This window comes from Heterocephalus glaber, unplaced genomic scaffold (genome assembly GCF_053883595.1).
Source record: "Heterocephalus glaber isolate CG9 unplaced genomic scaffold, H.glaber_assembly_v1.0 deba00000676, whole genome shotgun sequence".
Lineage (NCBI taxonomy): Eukaryota > Metazoa > Chordata > Mammalia > Rodentia > Bathyergidae > Heterocephalus > Heterocephalus glaber.
Genome location: NW_028258156.1, coordinates 18,474,950 through 18,496,649, shown reverse-complemented (window position 1 = coordinate 18,496,649; position 21,700 = coordinate 18,474,950). Strand labels below are relative to the sequence as shown.

The 21,700-nt window shown below is 33.3% G+C and overlaps 1 protein-coding gene across 2 annotated transcripts in view; it reads right to left on the bottom strand.

Annotated features, from left to right (window-relative positions):
* Positions 1–21,700, bottom strand: part of Immp2l (inner mitochondrial membrane peptidase subunit 2) — a 903,239-nt gene that overhangs the window by 219,582 nt on the left and 661,957 nt on the right. For both annotated transcript variants that reach the window (XM_021253899.2, XM_087206453.1), the window contains exon 6: positions 2,761–2,863. In XM_021253899.2, coding sequence (XP_021109558.1) covers positions 2,761–2,863 — 103 coding nt within the window. The remainder of the gene's footprint in view (positions 1–2,760; positions 2,864–21,700) is intronic.

The following is a 21,700-nucleotide window of genomic DNA, read 5'->3' as shown; positions in this document are numbered from 1 at the left end:
TTAATGAAATACAGATAGGCTAATACATGATATGAGAAATGTTTCTCTTCATACCAGAAAAGGTATATCACTTAACTTTGACATATAAAAATAATATTAGTTACTGAATGGAAATTGATAGCTTGGTCTAGCTCATGAATTAAATGCCAGTCTGTATAAATATTTTTTCCATTAAAAAGAAAAAGAAGAATCAATACATTTCCAAGTAATTTTGTGCCTCTGATTCAAATTACTGATTCAAGTTACAACAAACACATTTCAATTTAAAACATGATCTAAGCCAAATGGCATTAAGCACTACCAACAATATATCAGTGCTTTGCATGCTATAGTTTCCTTTTGTAACAGATCCAATAAGCTTGTCCTTCCCATGCTATTCTTATCTTTTTTCTTTTTGTAAAGATATCAGTGGTGGGATTTTTCCACATCTGATACACTCTCATGGTTATATTCATAATTCAGTGATTCAAAACAGCACTATTAAGTGCACAGCAAGAATGGGGGCCTTGTAAGAGCCTGACAATAGACAGGATACTGAGGATCATTCAAGTCCCATCTACTCCATACTTTTCTTTCCCAAAGAAGAAAGTGTACAGATTACAACTGACTGAGAAAAACATTAATTCCATAAATAACATCACACCCATTTAACTGAATAATACAATGCAAATCAATCTCAAATTTTAGGAATTTATTCTTAGGAACTAATTATATACCACATGCCTCAAAACGAATAGCAAAATAACATTTTCAACACTTCATTTCACAATCACTGTCCTAACCAATCAAACACAACTAAAGTTAACCAACACTTTAATATGGACTTCACCAACAAGCCGATGAATCAGTATATTTAATCATTTATACAAGAGAAATAAAATTGCTTTTAGGTAATTTATTTTCACTTTCAGGTTTCTACTATATTTCCTCATAACAGACACATCTGCTACATTGCGACATAAAACAATTGCAATATTTTCAGTCTTTGTCTCATCTTTGGTATATCTCACAAAGATTATATTTCTGCATAATTATAATTCATAGGCAATTAAAGGCCTTAGAAATTTTTAAAATTATATTTATAACTAGAAAAAAGGACTAGAAGTAATCTCCTAATATTTTCCCCCACTTATCCATACACTTTTAAACCTGGCTCTATTATTATATGTTCATCCAAAGTTGAAGGAAAATAGCTCCTTCTTTTTGACAACATCACTGGCCTTTCATGCATGATATATAAGAGAAATCATTTAATTCTAATAAGATTTCACATTTAATTTTAGGCAAATCCATGAAGATAAACTTTTATTCACACATTTAAAGGTGTTCAATATTATAATGTGCATACATAACAAAATAGATATGTACAGCTTTCAGAAAATCAAATGGGTAAGGCCAAGCTTAAATAGACCAGGTAATTAGAGCTCAGGTATAGTTTCCATTAACTAAAAAATTCTTTACTTTACATAATGAGTTTCTGCAGGAATCAATAAGCAGAAAAGTTTTGTATGCATTAAAAATGAAAAATGCCCATGTGTCAGGTTATTCACATATTTTATGGACTATATGCATGAAATAAAGTATATCTGTATTCCTGCTATAAATTAAAATGCTAAAAATATCACTTATTAAGGGTGGCAGACCTGCAAAAAAGCACCACCCCAAAAGATGCCTCTCTGCCGTAAGGATTACTTCAAGTTTAAGGCACTTGAAAATCACCAGCTGCAAGAGCATACTAATTTCCCCTTTTCTTCCTGAAAATGGGAGGTAAAAATCTCTCATGTGATAGTTTCCCTTCCTCTAGTAGAAGACAAGAAACATTCTTTGATGGGGAGTCATAGCTGAGAGAATTCAGTAAAACAGACTTGTTAAAATAATTCTTATCTTCCTTCAGCCTCTCACGTAATTTGCTTTTCCACAATTACCTCTCTTTGTTCAACCTAACACAAAACTAGGAAGGTTTTCACATCTTTAGGTCTTCATTTCTTTATCAGAACTCTTGTTCCATGTAAAACTTGTATTAAATTTATATACTTTTCCCCCTTTAATCTGTTTTAATCAATTTAATTATCAGCTCAAAGTGGCACCCAAGGAAGGTAGAAGTAAAGTTTGCCTCTTCTGACACTTAGCAATATGATCACTATGACTCTTGCATTTTTAACTAATGATTTAGAAAATTGATGCCTATGTCTTTACACATTGTATCTACTAACCATTAACTGAAAACATAAGCTACAAAGCATTCCTATGGGGGAAATAAAGATCTTCCAAGTGGGACCAGTCAGCCAGCTGGAAGCAGCTTTTCGTACAATCATACTTGGTATCAACTGCTTTGAAACTCGTCTAATTCAGTACTCGACACAAACCATTCTGTGCTGATACTTCTGTTTGGTGCTCCACACACAAGTGAGAACGTATTAGTATCCCTTGTCTCCTGACTCGCTGTCCTTTCCAGCCAGGACAGTTTGTTTGGTACTTGTAGTTTTGGGGTTCTTCACACCAATTTAAGATGAGTACAGAGGCACCACTGTACTGTGTTGAAGAAGTGTCTAAGTTCTTTTCCATACATGCACACATCCACAAAAACTCGAGAGCTTATATATCTCTCTGACATTTAAAAGCAAATATTCGAATGTAACCTTTTCACTATAAAATTCCCAGTCTCTCTTGGCCTAATTACCTGAGTAAACTATCTGAATGAACTTTTGTTCTCACCTTTGAAATCATATTATATTGGCAACAGGATGAAAGATGACTTACCGGCCCAAAAGAATTGCTGTCAAAACTGTGTCCATGATGATCACCTTCAACCCAGATGTGGCCACGGGGAACTTTGACATACCGGTTTTTGTGTCCCATGGTTCTAGGAACAAACAAGGCAGACACTGAGATAAGAACAGAAAGAAAATTCCACAGCTCAGCATATAAACTTAGGAAGGACAGAAATGATACAAAGATGCAATAGATTTGAGTCTTTTGTGGGAAGGTGGATGCACCTTGAGACCATAATGCTAAGTGAAATGAACCAGATCACAAACTCAAGTGTCACATGGTTTCTCTTATATAAGAAATATAAATAAAGAACAAAATAAAAGACTGATCATAGGAAACAGGGAGATAGATCATTTTCAAGTGGAAAGGGGACCAAGAAATGAAGGGACCGAGGAGGGAGGGCAGGGAATGAAAATACAATTAGGATCTCCAAGGACTAACTTCTCACTAGAAATGTAATTATTATGTACTGCAAACATGTACTAGTAACAACAAAAATGACAAAAGCAATGCAATAGAGAGGTGAACTATGTAACTGGTCAATAACTTCATTTTTAAGTAGAATATAGTTAGGTTACTGTAAATCTATTCACATTTGTTTGATTTCTAGAAGTAGGAATTTTGTGTTTAAATAGAATTCACAAGCACCAAATATAATGTTTTGCTAATTAACTCAATATCTAAATATGTACTTATGAAACTCAATAAATGCTAACAAAATACAGATATATTTGTTTTCTAACATTTGCTTCTGTGTAAATAAATATTTTTTCCAACTCACTCATGGACAGCTGCAATCTTAATTTTTTTCAGTTAAACTTCTCAAACAGACAAGACTTTATAACCTCTTACTCTAAAATTCAGCAATAATAAGAAGAAAAGGAAGGAAAATATCTAGACAATGTCTTGTCAGAAAGTATCATTTGAAAATTTTTGATCACTACTAAAGTAATTTTAAAAACAAAAAACATTTTAGCAATTTTGAAATTATTTAAAGATCAGTGATAGATGATACATACTTAGCAGAATATTCTATATTCTCAATTCTGGCAAGGAAAAGAAATAAGGATAGGTTCTCTCACACAGTGTCTATGGCAACATAAAATGATACAACCTTTTAATCTATATTTCTAATTTGGATCAATTTTGGCAAGTTTTAAGAGACTAAAATGTTCATGGCTTTTGAACTAATTATTCCACTTATAGAAGTCCACTCTAAAGAAATAATCAGAAATATGGACAAACATTTATTATCAGAAATGTTCAATCTGGGATTTTGATAGCCCTCCCCTCCCCCAAAATCAGTTCATCTAATTGTCCAACAATACAGGGTTGATTAAATAAATTCTGATGTGACCAATTAAAAAAAGAGACTGAACTAAAATAAAATACTATTTCAATCTTAGAATAATAATTTCTTTTTGGAGCATAGATTGCTTTATTTTTTTTTCCTCCCTTGAGCATTCTTCAATGCCTATCCTAAAGAAGATTCTTAATACATATTTGCTGAAAGAATGAATGAATCAATATCACTCCCATGCTAATGAGTTTAGAAACCATGCATGGCCCTATATTCTTTGCTGTGGAATCCCTGTAAGATCAATTTTGTTAGCAAGTTGTATATATAAAGAAGAATATATAAAAAAGGGAAAACTACACCTAAATTGAAACTATTCATTATCTGGATGGATTTTAATTTCCAAGATAATTTTAGTGTTGAATGACTTTGCTTTAGATCAGTAAGTCATTCATGCAAGTAAGCAAAGTTGTGGCCATTAGAACCCCAATAGTACGTTAATGACTGCTATTTATTTTTAATTACTACTGAGAAGAAAGTTTTCAGCTTTTCAGAGAAAAGCGAAAACAAGTTGAACGCATTTTACTATCTTAGACTTTGTAATATAAGCATTCTATGAAAACCAATTAGTTCTTGACATCACTACCGCTTTTATCATGAAATTGTCTCTAAGAACTAATATTCCACATCAAGTGTTAATGACAAAGAGAAGACCCTTTTACTTAATTGTTAGAAATGCATAATCCCCAAGTAAATCCAAGTGTTTGTTCACCTTTTTAAGCTGATATTTGGACAGCTACTTGGAAAGAAAACAATTTCTAATTCTGTCTCTTCAAATAACCATTCAAGAATCATAGGTATGTATATGTAGGAAAAACAGACATAAGAGTTTGTTACTATTACAGATTTCACACATTCACAGGAGGGGGTATCTTAGAATATAAAGTATTCCTCATGGATAATTGGGAACAATAGTGTGTGTGTGTGTGTGTGTGTGTTTTACATATGCATATGTTCACAGTGTTTAGGGCTGTCTCACCAGATCAAACAAATGTGGATTTCCATGGATGACACGGGCTTCTAAATGATGTTTGCATTCAGAGTGCTGGATTGGGTGGGTGTCAAGAAACCCAAGACCCTGAACCTCACTTGCCTCTTCCTTCTTGAGCCTTTCAAGTTAATTTAATATGAATTTCTTTGTTAGGAAAGATGTCAGCCAAGGAACCAGAATTGTCTCTCACCTCTCACAGCAACTTCAAATTTTCAGTAGTTACCACCTAGATTGCTAGATGAAGAATTGTGAGAACACCAAAGAAGTTTTGTGCACGAGAATTCTGACTGATTGTTCGTGTCTGCCCTGAGCCCAGAAATAGCAAGGGATCATATTCCTCAGCAAAATCAGATAACTAATAATCATAACAGAAATAGCAATGATGATAATTACTATAAAACATCCCTCATCAGGAATATCAGTTATGGAAGTGAAGGTGCTTTGTGAACTGAACAGATAGACTACATTCTTTGATTATGAGAGAAAATGTTTTCTAAAGTTACAAAGTAAACCCAACACAAAATCATTTCTACAATGAAATGGTAGAGTTTAAGTCAAACTTAGCCTTCTAGAAACCAGAGAATAACATAAAATCCAAACTGAGTTTCAATGTGTTAATAAACCAAGGAGTCAAGACGCTTGTGAAAGAAAATGACAGCATCGTAAAAGTACCAGTGACAGTTGTACATTTCCTCGTATTGACCATCTTAAGTAAAATATTTCAATAGAACCTTTATCCCATTATTTTCTAGCCACTTACGTTGCTTTACTTTTCTGTATTGCACTTGATGTGTGTTCATGGGTTTGCTTATTCTCTGTCTCCCCCTACTAGAATGGAACCTTCAGAACTTTGCTTTCCTTATTCGGTTCAATAGAGTATGCCAAGCCCAGAAGAATACACCGCACAAAATGCTCCAAAAATATTTGTTAAACGAATGAGTAAATGAATGAATAACTAAAGAGTAAAACTTTCTGCAAAATTCTATGGAAAGTACATAGATTTTAGAAACACACAAAACCAGTTTTATTATTTATACTATTACTCACGTAATCTTGTGCATGTCATTGGCATTTGGCCCAGCTTTAAATGGAAAGAAGACAAACTAACTGGGTTGAGAAGGTCAGTAGTCAGATGAACGTCTTTGGATGGGAAATTATCCTATGTTGGCTTTTATATCGGAATTAACACTTTCAAGCATATGTGATCTTGGGAAACGTGATAGCTCTAAGTGTCAATTTCCTCATTATAAAACTAGGTAATTCAGAGTACCTAACTCAAAAATTCATTCAATAGATAAAAGTAGCATATATTAACCACCTGATAAATGGACTTTTTATAGTTGAGAATGGTTCTAAGTAAAGCTCTGAATACAGTTCTTATATATAGTCAGAACCCAATAGGTAGTGGTTATTATTCTATTGTCTTCCTTTGTCCATTATTTTCTTTCATTTTATGATTCAGAATGTGTTCAGATTCATATCTATTAGCATCAGTCTCTTTAAAATCACTTGAACTACGCTTCAATAGTTTCCTTTCCCCACAGTTGTGCTATGGCTATAGACTATTTTTAATGATACAAAGAATCTTTTTTCTTTTACTCTGATTCCCTCCTAAGACACTCTAACATTTATATATAAAAACACTATCTATTTGTGCATATTCAAATATGCAGAGAGTAGTAGGTGGAAACACAATCTATTTGTGATTTCTCCTACTAGTACTTTTCATATTTGAATGTTGCCATGCTACTACACAATGGTTTAGCTCAATACTAGACAGGTGTGAAAGAATTCTTTGCACCAAAGAACTTTGGTAAAATTGATGCCATTTGCATAACACATTTTCTATTTCTTAGGTTTCAATCTAACTTTATAAGGAGTAACCCAAAGTAGCTTTAAAAAATGTTAAACTATTGGGCTAGTTCCTTTTAGGGCTGCCAACGAAATATAATGCTCTTAATAGAATTTCTCAACAGAAGGAATTTTAAATAGCTTTGTTCTCCTAAATTCACATAAAAGAAAGACAAGATAATCCTTCAGGTGATTTAACAGTTAAGTGGAGTGTCAGCCTACAAGGTTGTATGTATCTATGGCTTGAAAATAATTTCAGTTTTGGCAGTCAAAAAATAAGTTCTGTATGGTATTCTAACTACCTGTTTTTTAAAAAGGTACTAGTTTTATCAAGACAAGTCACATAGGTCTTATAAATGGAATGAAGGGCAATTGCCTCCAAATTGATTTGACCTTGAAAACAATAATTTTAAATTTGTGAGTCTTTCATGTGTCATCAGTTGAATACAAAAATACTGTCCACGTAGTTCCTGGGAACACAAGAAGAAAATAAAATGTTATTAAAAGCATTTCACACACACTGTTAATTTAGGTAGCTTGTATTAATAATATTCATGATTGATTAGGTATTCATATTTATTTTTCAAACCATTCTATTGATTTTTCTTGCTAGCCAAAGCAGTGGCTTCCCTGAAGATGTTTACGGTTCCTTGCACTTTAGACCCCTAGGTTTTCATTTTCTTGAAGGCACCAGGAGTCAAAAGCTCAGGGCATAGTGAGATCAGGAGTTGGAACAAGGTCTCTTCATTATGATAGGGATAGTATGAGAAAAAAAATCTACTATCAGGAAAGGAAATGAAACACTTGCCTATCCAGGGTTGGACTGTGAATGAGAAAATAATTTTTTCTTAAGAATCCACACTCTGTTTTCAAGTGAGTTTGGGGTTCAAATTCATACTACTTGTGTGGTATAGGAAATAAATCTTTAATTGCCTGTGGGCCTCTAGCAGAAGCAAATATAAATTGCTTCAGGGCTATCCTTCAAGTTGGATTTTCAAATTTCCTATAAATAAGTCCCAGCCCAAACATCCAAATAAGTCCACGATCCAAAATAATAGATTTCATAAGGAAATAGTTGTCATTAGGGAGTCAGGACAAAGACTGAAAAGCAGAATTAGACCCTCCAAGGACTTCAAATACTACATTTTTTTCAAAGGCAGAATACAAATTGTACATATTGAAACATTTTATAAATCATAAAGGCAATTTAAAACATGAGTAAAAAAAGAATATCATATTTTTAAGTGAAAGATATGTGAAAAAGAACCAGAGAGAACATTGTAAAATTAAAGTATATAGGTAAGCAAATGGATTAAAAACTAATTAGTATGAGCTAAAAGAAGTAAAGAATTAGAATATATATATATATTTAAATTGAGGTTAGAAAAACAAAGAAATGGAAAAAATGAAAGATGCTAAAGAGAAACAGAAAATATCATGAAAAATACAACATCATATAATCAAAGCACCAAAGGAAGAGAATAAGAAACACAGAAGAGATGATCTTTGAAGAAACAGTGGTAGACTATTTTCTGAGATTGATGAATGTATAATTGGCCAGATTGTAGCATTAAAGTGCATAACAACATGAAGAAATCACAACTTAATACACTGTAATGAAATTGCAGAAAATTGAAGGGCCTCCCTCAATCTTTTCAAAAAATCTTTTAACCTTCCAGAGGGAAAAAAGGTGGTTTGCCTTCAAAGGAAGAAAGAATTAAATTAACAGGAGAAATCATTTGTTGGGATATAAGTCACATGGAATATAGTTCAGTGATTTTTAAGTACATAATTCAATGAGTCTTAAAAAACCATTCTGCATAATCACTATGGAGATCAAGATACTGAACACTTGAATCAGTCAAAAATTTCTTCAAGCCTCTCTGCAGGCAAATCTACCCCCAAACTCCCCCTTGGCTATAAGGATCCACCACTGTGCTGCATCCTGTCACTAGAGTTATGCTTTCTGTTGAATTTCATGTCAATGGAACTATACAGTATGTATTCTTTTATTTCTGGGTTATTTAATTGAGCCCTATGCTTTTGAGATCAGTCCATGTTGTTGCTTGCATTAGCAGTTTGTTGCCCTATTTTTTCTAGGATACTATTCTATACATTATACACATTCTAGGATACTATTCTATATATTATTCTATACATTATACATTCTGGGATACTATTCTATACATTACCATTATTCTATACATTTTCTAGGATACTATTCTATACATTTAATAGTTCACAGACTTGGGCTGTTTCTAATTTCTGGTTTTCATCTAAAAGCAGCAATGAACAGTTGGGTCTAAGTATTTATGTGGACATATAGTTTCATTTTTCTTGGATAAATAATCTATGAATAAAATGACTGTGTCATATGATGCAACCCTTTGAATGTTTGTCCCCTCCAAAACTCATGCTGAAATTTAATTGCTCTTAACACTATTAAGAGGTAACCTTTAAGAGATGGTTAGGCTTGGAGGGCTCCATGCTTATGAATAGATTAAGGCCCTTGACCCTGGAGTAGGTTCATTATGAAAAAGGAGCTGGCCTCCTCCTTGCTGTTTCTCTTTCTACCCTTCCTTCCATTCTCTCTCTACCCCTTCCCCATTCTCTCTTTGCCTTTCAGCTATGTGATGCCTTCTCCAATTTTATGATGCAGCAAGAAGGCCCTTGCCAGATGCATCACCTTCATGTTGGACCACCCAGCCTCCAACACTATGAGAAAAGACCCAGCCGCTCATTATCAATTACCCAGGCTATGCTATTCTGTTACAGCAGTGCAAAATGAAATAGAATACATGGTCAGGGAAACTTCAAACTGCCAAATTATTTTCCAAAGTAGTTGTACCAGCAATTTGTAACTATTTGAATTGTTCCACATCTCACAGCACTTGATGTTAGCACTCTTTCTAATTTTAGTGATTTTAGGGGCTTATAGTGCTTTCAATTTCCATTTACTTAGTGACTAATGATTCTGAGTCTATTTTTCATGTACTTATTTATCATTTGCATATCTTCTTTGGTGAAGTATTTATTCCATTTTTAAAAATTAAATTTATGGCCTACCCTATTTAACCATAAGAATTCTTTATATGATTCACATACTAATCTCTATCAGACATATGCCTTTACAAATATTATCTACTAATCACTATTCCACTTGTTTCACAGCAGCACGACAATTTCTTAACAGGTTTTTCTCCAAAGATATTTTTGATTTTGATAAAATTCAATAATCAATTTTTTAAATTTTATGGGACATATTATATAACACAGGAAATCTCTGTTTAATCCAAAATCCCAGGGAATTCTCCTATTCATTGTTTCCCTCAAGTTCCATGGTTCTGAACCTCTTGAAAAAATGTATGAGCTATGAGGCATGGTTAAAGTTTCAGTTTTACAAATGGCAATCAAACTTCTCTAGCACCAGTTTTTGAAAAAAACATTCTGTCTTTGAATTATCTTGGCGACTCTGTCAGAAATTAAGTTATCACATTCAAATGAATGTATTTCTTCAATCTTTATTTTGCTGCAATGATATTTATGCCAATATCACATTGTCATGATTTTGGGGAAAATCAGGTAAAATGAATCCTCCAACTTTCTTCTACTTCTTTCCAAAGCATTTTGGCTATTTTAGGTCCTGTGCATTTCCAAATACATTTTAGAATCATCTACTCATTTCTGTATGGAGTTAGCCTGATGAAAGTTTGATTAGGATTTCATTGATCCTGTAGAGAAAAACTTGGGTAGAAATGACAGCTTTACAACATTGAGGATTCTAGTTCATGAACAGGGCACATCTCTCCAATTTTAAAGGTCTTTTGAACATTTCTATCAGTTACTTCATGAATTTAACAGCAAAAGTCTCTAATATATCTTGTTAAATTAAGATTTCAAAGTGTGCATTATTTTTGATGTCTCTCTAAATGTTTTTACTTTAATTGTTAATGTTTCATTGGTACTGCATAGGAAACAATTGATTTTTCTGTATTAGTATTGTATCCTACAACCAACAATTTGTGTGCTCTAAATATGTTTGTAGAGTTTTCAAAATTTGCCATAGATGCAAGCAAACAGATATTTCTAAGGTAGTTTTACTTCTTGCCTTCTTTCCAATCTCTATATTCTCTCCCTCTTCCCCTTCCATTGCAATGAGTAGAGCATTCAGAGTGACAGTAGACATCCTTGCTTTTTCCCCATCAAAAGTAAATCATTCCATTTTCACCATATAGTAGGACGCTAACTGTTTATTTTCTATAAAAGTTCTTCATCAGATTGGGGATATTCCTGTATTCTTAGTTTTGCTGTGAGTTTTTATCAAGAGTAGGTACTAAGATGATTACATTATTGTTTTTCTTTTAACTTGTTGAGTCAGTGAATACAGTGACTTATTTTCATTGTTAAAACAATTTACAATCTTAGAACTAACACAGCTAGGTCCTGATGAACTTGTAAATTTTTCATTCATTAAGGATGTTTGCATCTATGTTCATGAGTAACATGGGTGTGCCATTTATACTGTGTCATCTTGAATGCTATTGTTAGTTTTTGAGGACGAAATTCTAAACTCTATGATAATAAGGACTATGCTCCTTTTTCTTATTATAAGTCAACATTAATTGAATGACTACTATTAGAGTGTCGATCAGGAATAGTCCCCCAAAATCTCATGGGTTGAAGGTGGAGCCTGGTGAAGAGGCAGGTCACTGGGAGGTGTGCATTCTTGTCCTTAGCTTCTCCTTGTTGTCACTGCTTCTTTGTTTCCATGAGTTGAACAGCTTTCCTTTGCCAGGCCCAACCACTCTGTCATTTCTGCCATGGAGCCAGCTGACCATGGACTGAATCCAGTGAAACTGTGAGCCAAAATAAACTTTTCCTTTAAGTTGCAAGAGTCAGATATTTTGTCCAAGTAATGGGAAAGTTGACCTAAACAACTGCTATGGGAAACAATAAGATGGTTTGTGTGGGGAACACAAAAAAGATCCAGTCCTTGTGAGGGAGAGTATAACTAACATCATGATTTGAAATATAAGAAGAAAAGTGGTCAATGAAATATATAATCAGACAGTCCAAACTACTATAGATGAAACTCAAAAAACTAGAAACATTTGCAAGAATATAATTGATTAGTAGAGGTTACAGAGCAAGAAATGAATGTCAAAAATTGCTAATTACAAAGATTTTGGAACAGTGACATTATTTGAGATTGCAAAAGTCAGAAAAGGCATAAATATCTGAATCAAGAATTGAATAACTGATAAATGCTAACAGATTTAAAAGGCACAATTGAATTCAAATCCTCTTTACAGAGAAAAGGATATGTTTCCCCTAGTGCAATATTTCCTTGAAAAGTGACACCATGAAATAAGGATAATATTTCATAAGTCACTTTCTAATGAAAATATTGTATACAGGAAAATTAAATATATTTAAATTATCTAATTTTAAAGATGTTAATAATTTTTTAAATCATGTAATTTTATTGGTTTTCTCTTAGTTTATATGCTAGCATAATATAAACAATATTAATTTACCTAAATCATAGTCAATTTTTAAATACCACATGGTGTTATAATTTCAGAATTATAAATATTATAATTGCTAACTGAATATAAATAGAAAAGATAACTCCAAACAGTAAAGAATGTACACAACTTGCATATATTTAAAATTAGTTTTTGCTAAAATGATGATTGATGGCATAAAATGTTAAAGGTGTAAAACCACAAGCAGTTTACTTGCTGAAATGGACTTTCCCATGAACAGAAACAGTGACTCATACCATGACTTCATGCATGACTTCCTAGCAAACCAATTTAAATAAAACAGTAAACTTGCAGTGCAGTTTTATTTTTAAATCAATATTTATTATAAGTGATATTGTACTTGTTTACAAAGTCCTATCTAGAAATAATTTCCTAGATGTCTGCATCATTCATCATGTAGTTTTAGTTTGTTGGTCTTTTCCACATTCTAGTTATGTAAGAAAAAACACATTTCAATTATTTTGTTGTAAGGCCCAATAACGCCTAAGTCTTTGAGGAACTATATGAGCAATCTTCCATCTTTTTGTTCTGATCTCAGCCTTACAACTTCAAATTTTAGTATTAAAAATTATTCTATATTTTTATTTCCTGCAAAATTTTTCATGAACTTTTGGATCATTTACTAATAATAAAAAAATGAATGCCTCAGAGCTAAAGAGCTCACTAAATAATTAATCTTCTTTTAAATATCTTTTTAAGCTAGGCATGGTTGTGCATGCTTGTAAACCCAAAACTCTGAGGGGCTAAGGCAGGATGTTCAAGGCCAGCCTCAGCAATTAGTGACTTAGGAAGACACCCTCTCAAATACATACACACATACATGCATGCATGCGTACATACATACAAACAAAAGCCTGGGGTCTAACTCAGCATGAAGGCCTGGTTTCAATTTCCAGTACTCCAATCAATCATATTTAGAAGTCCAAAAAATTTAGGCATTTATTTCTAGATAAGGAAAGTAAAGATAAAAAAAAAATAAAGCAAATAAACAACAAAAAATTGAAATGACAAAAAAAAAATCCATGTTTTCTGCTTCCTCAGGCACTGCTCCTCATCTGTTCTTAAAATGAGGAAAGATATAAGAGCAGGTATGCACAGATGGGCCTGAGTCGGTCTCCTCTTGTTTTGTAATGTGTGTAAAGTCAAAAGATGACTGTCCACAGCTACAAAATCAATGCTTTACATGGAGAAAGAATTTAGCTACCATTCTACAGAGTCACTAGAATGAAGCTTGCTATACTCTTCTAAGAAAGCTCAGGAAACTTTCTGCCTTTTTCTTCCTATTTCAGAGTTAATGATTTAATGTTTTGGGAGGATCTTTTCCTTTAATCTTTGCCTTTTATTTCTACATGTTTGCAGTATATAATGATTACATTCCATGTGGGAAGTTAGCACAGGTACATAACAAATCTCAATTCTTTCTTCATCCCCTTCCCCTCCTCTGCCTTCCCTCTCCCTCCATGTATTGGTCCCTTTCCCATTTTAAAAAGATCTATCTCCGTATTTATTATCTATCTTTTATTTTGCTCTTTATTTATATTTTGGGTTTCTCCTGTAAGAGAAACCATGTGATATTTAAACTTGTGTGTCTGATGTATTTCACTTAGCATTATGTTGCAAGCAGCACCCATTTTCCTACAACTGACTCACACTTATCCCTTGTTATGGCAGAGTAGTACTCCATTGTGTATCAACACCACAGTTTCTTTATCTATTCATTTGCTGATGGGTGTATAGATAGCTTCCAAGATTTAGCTGTTATGAATTGTGCTGCTCTAAGTATGGTATAAGCATGTATCACTGTAATATGACATCTTTAACCTTTTTGGGAAGATACCTAGAATAGCTCTGTTGAATGAAATTTCTAGCTTTAGTTTTTTGAGGAATCTCAATACTGATTTATACTGTAGTTATACTAGTTTACCCACATACAGAAGATTGAATCTAGATTCATATAGCTTACCATGTTGTAAACTAAAATCAAAATGGATCAAAGGTCTAACTGTTAAAACCGAAACACATAATCTCTTGAAAGATAAAACAGGTAAAACTCTTGAAGACATAGATATAAGCAAGGACTTTCTGAACAGAACCCCATCTGGACAAGAAATAAAAATAAAGATCTTCCCATTGGATAATTTAATGTCTATAGACCATTTTTTAGATCTTCTAGAACACAAAACTCTTTAATCAAGCCACATGAATTGACTGATTTGCTTTATTTTCCTCTGTATCATAAGAACAAATTAGAATTTCATTAAATAGAAATTGAGATCCTTCTTTTTACATGATTGTTGAAAATAGTAGAGCTAGTTAACCAGAGTCAGCAAGGATTAGTTTATTAACCATCACACATTTTTCCAACTGATTATACTTAAATGTGAATTCATTCAACAGATTCAAACAACAGAATTATGGAGAGATAACAATGACCTCTTACAAAAATCATAGTGCACTGTGTGGAAGTGAAAGGATATTTGTTCTTCCCTACATATAAAAGACTATTACTGTATGGTGGCAGGGCCTTGCCCTATGAATTTTCTAGGTATTCGTGAATGGTATTCTAGATCAGTATCTCTATGCCAAGTGACTTTGCTATAAACATAAAGTTTACTTGACATTTCTTGGGAGATTTTATGTCTTACCTATCTGTGAATATTTCCTATCAATTACCTATGCCCCAATTGGAGGGCAATTCTCTCAATTTCCAAGAAATGTACTCTTGAGTATCAACTGGACTCTTATGGGTGAGAAAATTCAGGGCATATTCAACTCAAATAAAATGAGCAAGAAGTCACTTTGCTTGAGGATTTTTCAACTTTCAATGTAACAGAAAATAATGATAAACAGCATAAAATTGACTTCAGTATCCACTGAATCCATATGGTGAATATCGGACCTAGAAGTTGGATTTAAGTGATAAAGGGAATCTTTACAACATGTACTTTCCCATATTTGTAAAGATCTAAATTGAAGAGTCAATCCTCCTTGGGAACGGTCTCTTAACACTGCCATGTATGCTTCTTTCCTAATGTAAATTATTAAATTATATAAACCACATTGTAAAAGTTAAAAGCCAGATAGAAAGCCATAACTAAAAGGAAACATATCAAGATCCACTTTTATTCATACCTAGAATGCAACTACTACCCCCTTCCTCCTGAGCTTACCCCCTGAACCAAGTTACTTTGTGGATCCTAGCAGTCACCTTCTCACTGTTTTTTAGGTTTTCACTGTCCTCTGTCTTCAGTCATTTTCCACACAACATATCTAATTCTGTCATCCTCCTGCTCTGTTGAACATTTTCCAATAGATTCCCATCACACTTAAAATATAAATTTCTTACTTTGCCCTAGAAGCCCATCTGGAATTCTTAGCCTTTACATCTGGAACATTTTGAGCCAAACAATACTCAGTAATGGGGGCTGTCCTGTGCATTATAGGACTTGAGTAGCATCCCTGGCTTCTATGAACTAGATGGTAACAGCATCCATTTTACAGGGGTGACAATTAAAAATTACTTCAAACATGGCCAAATGTCACCTGTAGGTCCAAATCATCCCATTTGGGAATCACTGTCTTACATGATCTGGCCTCTGGCTGCTCCTTCTGCCTCATCACCTCTTGCCCACTCCAACCATCATGGCTTCCATGCTCCCCTTAACCCTGGGCCTTCCTTCACTTGCTATTCTCTGCCTGGAATCCTCTTCTTCTACACTCATTTTCCAATCTCATTTATGTTCTAGGCTCCTCCTTACATGTCTTCTATCCTCTTCCTGTCTTAGTGTGCTTTTCTTAATAGCACTTAACTATTCCTAGCCTTAAAATCTCTCATGATTTGTTTGCTCTTTGTTCATCTCCCTCACTCAACTGTAAATTCTACAAAGACAGATATTCTAACAATTTGTACAATACTGTCTGCCTAATTCCTAAGACCATGCCTATCTGCATTTTTAGGAGGTAGTCAATAAACATATATTATGAATAAATGCACCAATCAGTACGGGTTCTGGTAGCAGTTTTCTCTATAGTATAAAAACTTTTGAAGTTGCTATTTGTCTCATTTCAACAATAGCATTATATAGTATCTTAAATTGAAAAGGATTTCAGAAATCGTCACATAACACATTTTAGAGAAAATCTGAAGCCTAGAGAGGTTAGTTTGTCAACAAAGATAAACTTAGTTTGTGAAAATTGACCTTTGAAAACCAAAATGACCAACAAATTTCAGGGCTTCTATTTGTATTCTTTCTTGTGGGCATTTTACCCACAGTGATGGAAGCTTAATTTACAACTAAAGTTTTAGAAAAATTTGATTGGAACCTGGACAAAGGTATTGGATATACGTAGTATAATTATTTAAGGCTTTCAAATTACTTGTGGTATAGGTAATTAACAAGATATATTCAGATAGGTAAGACATAAAATCTCCTAGGAAGCTTCAAGTAAACTTTATATTTATAGCACAGACATTTTCTCTTGATAAATCAAGACTATTTTAACATTGTTTAGAAGTAAATTCAGTCAGTAACACATCAGATCATTTCTTTAAATTCTTTTATTGGTACACTTTAAGTATACAATACATTTACATTTATCATTGGGTGCTTGTACCTGTACATGATGTATCTTAGTTCTTATTTTTTCCCCCATTCCCTGTGTGCCCTTCCCTATTTACATAGATTTCGTTTCCATTTTTTTTTCTTTCTCATAATTTTTCCTTTCCCTTCTTCCCTTTCCCCTTCCCCTCCCACCACCACTACACCTTTGGACCTTTTCCTATTTCAAATTATCAATTATTCATTTTAATCCTTATTTACACTTTCAGTTTCTCAGCGGCACAGTTTGTAATAGCTAAAGCTTGGAAACAGCCCAAGAGCCCACCAACTGGAAACTAGATATAGAAGATGTGGTTTTCTATAAAATGGAGTACTACTCAGCCATGAAGAATGAGAAACTAGAGACATTTATAGCTAAATGGATGCATATTGAGGCCATACTCTTAAGGGAAATAAATAGGACACACATGTGTAAATACCGAATACTTTCTCTAGTGTGAACATCTTTTTATGTGCCTGCTTACCATTATATATTGTCTTTGGTGAAGTACCTGTTTAAGTCTTTTGTCCATTTTTTACATTGGGTTGTTTTCTTAATCAGATCTTTTTTTAAATTGAGAGAAAATGGATGGCTTATAATTTATAGAAATGGGATTAGTTTCTGATTATAAACTAAAATATCTCAAAATACATAAAGTTATAGGATTAAATGTTTGGCACCAGCTCTATCTGAATGGATTCATTTTATGACCCTGATTGGCTGATTTCCATCTAAGCTATATTACTATATGGAAGACAAATATTATTGAATGATATTTTTGGATTCTCTACATCTTATGGTACTTTTTAACATGATTCAATTCAACCCATATTTACTAAGATACACATCTAAAGTGTACATGGCTTGAAGAGTCGAGAGATTAAAAATTCCATTACTGTAAAGCTGTAGTGTCCCCTTGTTCCAGTTATCTTCCAAAAGCCCCACCTACGAATGAGCACATGAGGCCTTTGGGAAAAATGCTCAATATAAACCGTAACAAAGTCCTTAGCCCATTTTTTAATGAAGTTACTCGTTGTTGGAATTTTTGTTTGTTTTATTATAGAGCTATTGGACTTTTTTCTATACAAAGTTTGATTGAAAAATACAGTGAGTGTTGAAATTTAAAATAATTATTACAATAAAAGATACAGTTCCATTGATCATTCTCAAAATCCTCCTCTTTACTTTGAATACATTTATCCCATCATTTTTGCCACATTCTGAAACAGCTCTTGAAGTCTGAGTGTCTTTATTTGCACTGTCTTGGCTACCTCAAAGTCTTGAACCAACTCAAATGTTTACCTTTTGTGGTCATTTTGACTTCAGGGAAGAGACTGATGTTGAAAGGTGCCAGACCCAGTGAATAAGGACACACTACAACATTTTTATGAGTCTGTCTTTTTATTGAATGACACTCAGCAGCAGCATGCCCCAAATTTTTGATCACACCTCATAAAGACACTCACAAAAGAGTACTTACAGAACAGCTCAGACAGTGGCACAAATGATGGGATAAGTATATTTGAAGTGAGATGGAGTATTTTGGGAGGATTAATGGGAATGTGTCTTTTATTGTTATAATTTTTTTAATGTAAAGATTCACTTTATTTTGATCATGCCTTATATGTTGTAAAGTATCCCTTTATAAATGATTTGTATATAGATTAAGCCAGACATATGATTTCTGAGTATTTTCTTCTATTCCAAAGGTTGCCATTTTACTATTGATTGTTTACTGTGCATAGAAGTTTTTTGGTCTGATATAATCCCACTTTTTTTGTTGTTTTCATTGACTGAGTTATTAATGTCATATCCATGATATCACCGGCAAGACCAATGTCATACAGTTTTTCCCTTGTTTTCTTCTAGGACTTTCGCAGTTTGGATTCTTACCCTTAAATTTACCTTAAATCTACATTGAGTTGATTGTTGTAAATGGTGTAAAAATCTCCAACATGTCTTAGGGTAAGCAGCCATTTGTCAGTTAAAGTGAGTCTAGGAGAGACCTGTGCTCCCTCTGAGGTACCAAAAACACATAATTGACAAAATTTCTCTGATTGGATATCTATTTTAATCTAGCAAAAGCAATACTGTTTCACCCTTACCAAAAATCACCTCACTTAGATAATAAATGCTTATAATTATATTCTCTTCATAATTATAAAATATCACTTAGCTTAGGAAAAACAGGCTTACTATGGTAAGCTCTACATGCAGCTAAATCCTATTTTGCCATTTACTGCCATTCAACATAGTCCAGCCTGATAATGGTCGGGTGATCTTTTTAAGTTGGCAAAGGTATAGAGTTATACAAAAAGTGTTACATTTGTTTCTTAATCATAATATGATAGAACATACAAATATGTAATTTATTCACTAATCTTATAAGATGTTATTCTCTTTTGATATAAACCCGTAAATTGAAATCTTGAGAAATCTTTCATAAAACATACTCATGGTGCACTGTTCAGAATTTTCAGTTTTAGTTTCTTTACAATGGAGTAAAAGTCACTGGTACTTACAGATATTTGCAACAAAATCTGACTATAGAATCTTTCTGGACTTTTCAAATTTTTTCCCAGACTTTCAGTTGTCTTACCCCATTTGACAGCCTTTTAAAAAAGAAAACTCATTCTAAGCTAGTCTTTCAAAGCATTTGGTTGCTATTTTTCTTAGTTGTATTTCATCAATGTTTATAATATTTGATTAAATTAAATGAGTACAATAATAGGTACAACTAGCACAAACATGTTTGGGAATAATCACAACTGACAATCAAAACTTCTTTTCAGGCATACATTTTAGCTGGCAGGAACAAAAAGTACATAATATTCTGGGGGAGTAACCTCTTAGCTGTAAACATTCTAGATCATAAGGTTCAGACAAATGCTTTGCAAAAGGAAGCAAGCTAGTCTATGAAGGGTCAATTGAGAACAACAGTTTTTTAGTACAAAGAGGCAGAATAAAATACAAGATGGGCAAATGTAATCTTGGTGAAAACTGAGGTTAGAAAGAAAAGCTAAATGAGAACTGTGAGCCAGGCTCCAAGAGCTTAATGGGACGTCAGTAAGAGCAGGGCATCGGAATACAGAGGCAGGAGTAAGTAAGATTAACTGGCTTTTCGTGCTGTCCCTCTACTCAGTAATATGATATTGGGCCAATTACTTAACCCTTGATCTATAATTTTTCTAAGAAAAGCTACCAACAGTACTTAGTCATACAGTTGTTGTTAAGTTTATATGAGTTCATATTGTAAAATGCTTAGAATGGTGCCTGGTCAAAACAGTCAATTAGCATCTGCTTTATTATTATATCAAAGTGATGTAATGACTGACAATAGTTTCTCGAGTTACTGTTGTAGAGCATAACTGTGAGTTAATATATGTAAAATTATTTAATTAATGCTTAGCATTTTGTAAAATTTTTATATTAATTTGTTGTGGTTGTTAAGAACCTATTAGAAGTTTTAAATGCAGGCATGCTCAGGTAGCATTTCAGAGGTTACCCTGCCAATAGTCAGAGGGAGGGCTTGGGAAGGGAGGGGCAAGCTTGGAGGTGAGAAATGTTTAGGATGTTATTGGTGTTGACTAGGACAGCCAGGATGGCAGGTAGAGGACAAGTAAGAGTCAAAACTTACTTATGCCGCAGAACTGACAGACAGTACCTGCTGCTTGACTGGAAGTGGCTCAGAGCAAGAGGGAAGAGTTGAAGACTTTTGTCATGGACTCTTTTTCTACATGACTGCTCTCAAATATTACATAGCTTTTGGCTTAGGAGTAAACTCAGGAAAGTAGTAAGAAAGTCACAGCAGATATTTCTAAGAAATTCACAAAATCAGCTACAAAAGAAGAAAAAGTCCTATGTTCATAAATAGTATCTCTGTATCCAGGAACCTGAGTGTCCAGTAAAAACTGACCCCCTTCTTATTAAGCCGTCACACTTCTATCCTCCAAAATTATTTATAGTTTCGTATCTCTAAGCCATGCAATTGTTCTTTGAAGATCCAGGCATGAGAAACCTTGTGGAATAATTCTTTGAACATCTTTCCTTTAATATGAACTTGCCTGATAACTGATTTAGTGTTCACTCTACTGAGAAAAGTCTGTACAACAAAGTAGACTAGTAAAATCATTATGCTCCCTCTATTGAAATCTGCAAGGCTTTGAGGCTTTTTCGGATTTTTCTGTATATAATCTTGCCTAGAAGTAGGTATTTATTGATACTAAAAGTGTACTTAAGGTTTCCAAAAAGCACATATGGGGAGAAACTTAACCATTTCATTGAGAATTGTCAAATTCCTTCTTTATTGTGTAAAATACAAGATTAATTTTTAATAGATAACTAACTATATTTATCTTTAAACTATTTATGCTTAGAAGTCTTTTTTCATATATGTTTAGTTTCTTTTATGTTATTTTAGAAGGTTTAAAATAACAGGGGTAACAATGTAACAGAATAAAGCCATGCCCATAGTGTAGTAAAATAACTGGATTCACATGTGAAATTTGAATTCCTGGTTCACTTAAGTTAATAAATATTTACTAAGTACCTTGTAAGTACCATGCATGGGGATATAAAAAT